We start from the raw sequence: 3,420 nt of genomic DNA on the forward strand, positions 1-3,420 counted from the left end.
AATGATGCTGAAAATTCAACTTTGCATCACAGGAATAAATTACATTTTAAAATATATTAAAATAGAAAGCAGTTATTTTAAATAATAAAAATATTTAACAATATTACTGCTTTTGCTGTAATTTGGATCAAATAAATAAAGGTTTCCTTAAAAACATTAAAATTTTTACTGTTCAAAAACTTTTGACTAGTATATATACTATATATATTTTAGAAAAAAACGGCACAAATAAATTAATGTTCACCTTTTACTTGTATTTAGCCTTCATACAAACAAGAAATGTGAAATCACTGTCAAATAAATATAAGACTCTCAGGCTCACCTTAATAATATTAATATCTTTCACTTTAAACAGTAACGTAGGCTGCTTATTCTTATAGATTGAAACAAAAGTGCTTCAGCCAGGATAAAGAATATGAAAAATGCTCAGAGTTGCTGCAGAAAACGTAAAAAGAGTGAGCAACCAAAACATGTTACTGGAGAGGAGCTAATTCTCTGCAAGCAGGAGGCGCTTTAGAGCGGCAGTAACAGCGGTTTTCACGGTAATGGCTGTACACAAAGCAGCGCTGCGCTCATGAACGCTGCTTTATCAGATGAAAATGCCATCGAAACTTTTCTGAAGACAGTCAGTTCCCTTCAAAGATACATTCATATAAAACACCCGCGCCACATTTTGATTTTGAAATGTGCAGTGCTCATGTTTATTCAAGGAAGTCAACTGCCACAAATAAATCAATGTATGACTGAGAAACACCGGTAATGTATATCAAAATATGGGAAATATGTTTAAAAATCATATCACCGTTATTGGAAAAAATATATATCGCGATATATATTGATATTAAATTATTGTTCAGCCCTACCTCCAAGGTTGATTAGCAGAAAAAATATCATAATACTGGAGGATGCTGGGGAGGACACCAGAGACTGTATTTTTTAATGGATGTCATGATGCTGAATAAACTTCTTTTGCGAGAACAGCTTATCACTTAGGGCGTACTCACTAGTGTTGCTTTCGTCAACGAAAATGATGACTAAATATCGTCGTCAACGAACCTTTATCACGTGACGAAAACGAGATGAGACGCAACGTAAATGCTGGTAATGTAACGATGACTATAATTAAATGTATAATGCAATATTGTTGACGAATAAAAACGAGACTAAATGTGGTTTACAAAATAAAAACTATGCTAAAATTTCTCTTAATTTTCGTTGACCAAAACGAGACGAAACGAAATGTTATAACGTTATTTCGTCTCGTTTAGTCGCGTTATTATTATTATTTTGCAGTATTTCTGTTTCCTGTGTCTCACTTCAGGGGCTGCATCAGGTCGCACTGCGCAGACGCAGGCGACGTCAGACTAAAACTAAAATTAAAACAGGCCGCCAAAAACAACACTAGTACTCACACTAGGCACAGTTGCCTTGTACCAAGCCTGTGCACATTTTGCCCCACTCCCCCAACGACCTGCACTCACACTGCACTTAACGTTCTGGGCCGGAGCCTTACAATGGATCTTTTTCATTAGAAGAAAACAGGAAGAAAAGGATTTTGCTAATAGATTCTCTCAGGGAATATTCACATATAATTTATATACATAAAACATGATATATGATTAAAAAAAACAGAAATCCATATAGGTATTGCACTCCCAGAAGAGCTGAAAGTTTGTTCTGTCCTTGAATTTAAAAAGAGATTAAGAGGTGACAAAATGATGACAGGATTTTCATTTTTGTATTATGTTACATATTGATCATGTGTCTGTCTTCTACAGATGGGACCAGTGTCATGGAATATAATGAAAGACTTGCTCGTTTTCGTCAGGGTCATGTCAACCCATTTGACAGGAGAGAGATCGACAGCAACACTGAGGGGAAGGATCCTCCAAAACATGGTGTGTCAACTTTTATTAAATATATAAATATCTACTCCTCTCCTGAAGTTACAGGCAAATTATTACCACCCTTAAAAATAAAGGTTCTTTATTGGCATTGATGGTCCCATGAAGAACCTTTAACATCCATGTAAGCTTTTTTTGCACAAAAGGTACTTAAAATGTTTTTCAAACAACTTTTTTTTTTTTTTATGAACTATTCACTTAAAGGTTATTTTGGGAACCTAAAATGGTTCTTCAATGGCATCACTGCAACAATACCCTTTTAGAAAGTTTGCTTTTAAGAGTGAAGTATCAGTATGCAACCACCTATCCAACACAGAACACCAACTTTATAGCAAACTACATAGCAAAGTCGTGGCAAACAACCATCCATAATACCCTAACATTTTGGCAGCATCTTTTGCAGGGTTAAGCCCCACTCATATTTTAGTGTACAGGGATGTGAGACCGTTCGAGAGAACAATAAACTGGAACTAGATGACAGAAGTGGTGACTGTTGTATCACTTCCTGGACTGAACAGCAAATATGCACATTCACAAAAAAAAACACAAAGACTCAGTCTCCCTCTTCAGTTGGCACATTTGACATTCTCTAAAACAGGTGTTTGTGACAACATGCTGTGCTGTGACATCTATGCAGGTCAGTCCAAAAAGCATCTTATATATGCATAATAGAACCGTTTTTTTTAATAATCTTAAATGCTGTGCTAACAAACTGACAAAATGTACTTTATTTATTTATTTATTTGAAAAGAAATAGATGAATCCCATGCTTAGACCTTTTGCAATGTTTTAATAGTTCCTGCTTTATTGGTGCAGTGGTGTAATGTAACAAAGTAATACTTCGTTACAGTACTTAAGTATTTTTTGGGAGTACACTCTTAAAAATAAAGGTGCTTCACGATGCCATAGAAGAACCTTTTTGTCTAAATGGTTCCATAAAGAAACCTTTTGAAGCACCTTTATTTTTAAGAGTGTATCTGTACTTTACTTGAGTTTTTATATTTCAGGCAACTTTTACTTTTACTCCACTGCATTTCCTAATTAAAATGTGTACTTTTACTCCGATACATTTCCCCAAAGCATATTCGTTACTTACTACAAAAGTCAGAAGAACACAGACTGCAGACCAGTGGTCTGGTGTCTGCAAGTTAGTTTCCTAAAAAACACTTTTGCTCATGTGCAAACAAGTGCGCGCACAACCGTGGATGATTAATTTTCCACTCAAGTCGAGTCTGGGGTGTGCGATACAGTATATCTGCGATAATATGGTAAGTGTTGTTTTAATGATGTGCGATCTGACATTATCAAGTATATCACCAAATTACACACACAGAGTGAACGCACGTGATTTATTAGTCTATTAAAATAAAAAATTCAAGGCATTCTAAATTGTAGACGGCAAAAATGCTTCTGTATGCTTTTTATATTTATATAATTCAATATAGTTAACTTAATCTATATCACACAAAGAGTACCGTTTTTCTGCAGATATCAGCATGAACACATTTAATAATAA

General features: G+C 34.8%; 1 protein-coding gene across 1 annotated transcript in view; it reads left to right on the plus strand.

Annotated features, from left to right (window-relative positions):
• The window catches only part of def8 (differentially expressed in FDCP 8 homolog), a 181,624-nt gene that overhangs the window by 57,635 nt on the left and 120,569 nt on the right, over positions 1-3,420 (plus strand). The window contains exon 2 of the mRNA XM_016459739.1: positions 1,779-1,898. Coding sequence (XP_016315225.1) covers positions 1,793-1,898 — 106 coding nt within the window. The 5' untranslated portion in view covers positions 1,779-1,792. The remainder of the gene's footprint in view (positions 1-1,778; positions 1,899-3,420) is intronic.

The sequence above is a fragment of the Sinocyclocheilus anshuiensis genome, unplaced genomic scaffold (assembly GCF_001515605.1).
Source record: "Sinocyclocheilus anshuiensis isolate Anshui unplaced genomic scaffold, SAMN03320099.WGS_v1.1 scaffold1022, whole genome shotgun sequence".
In the NCBI taxonomy this organism is placed as follows: Eukaryota; Metazoa; Chordata; class Actinopteri; order Cypriniformes; family Cyprinidae; genus Sinocyclocheilus; species Sinocyclocheilus anshuiensis.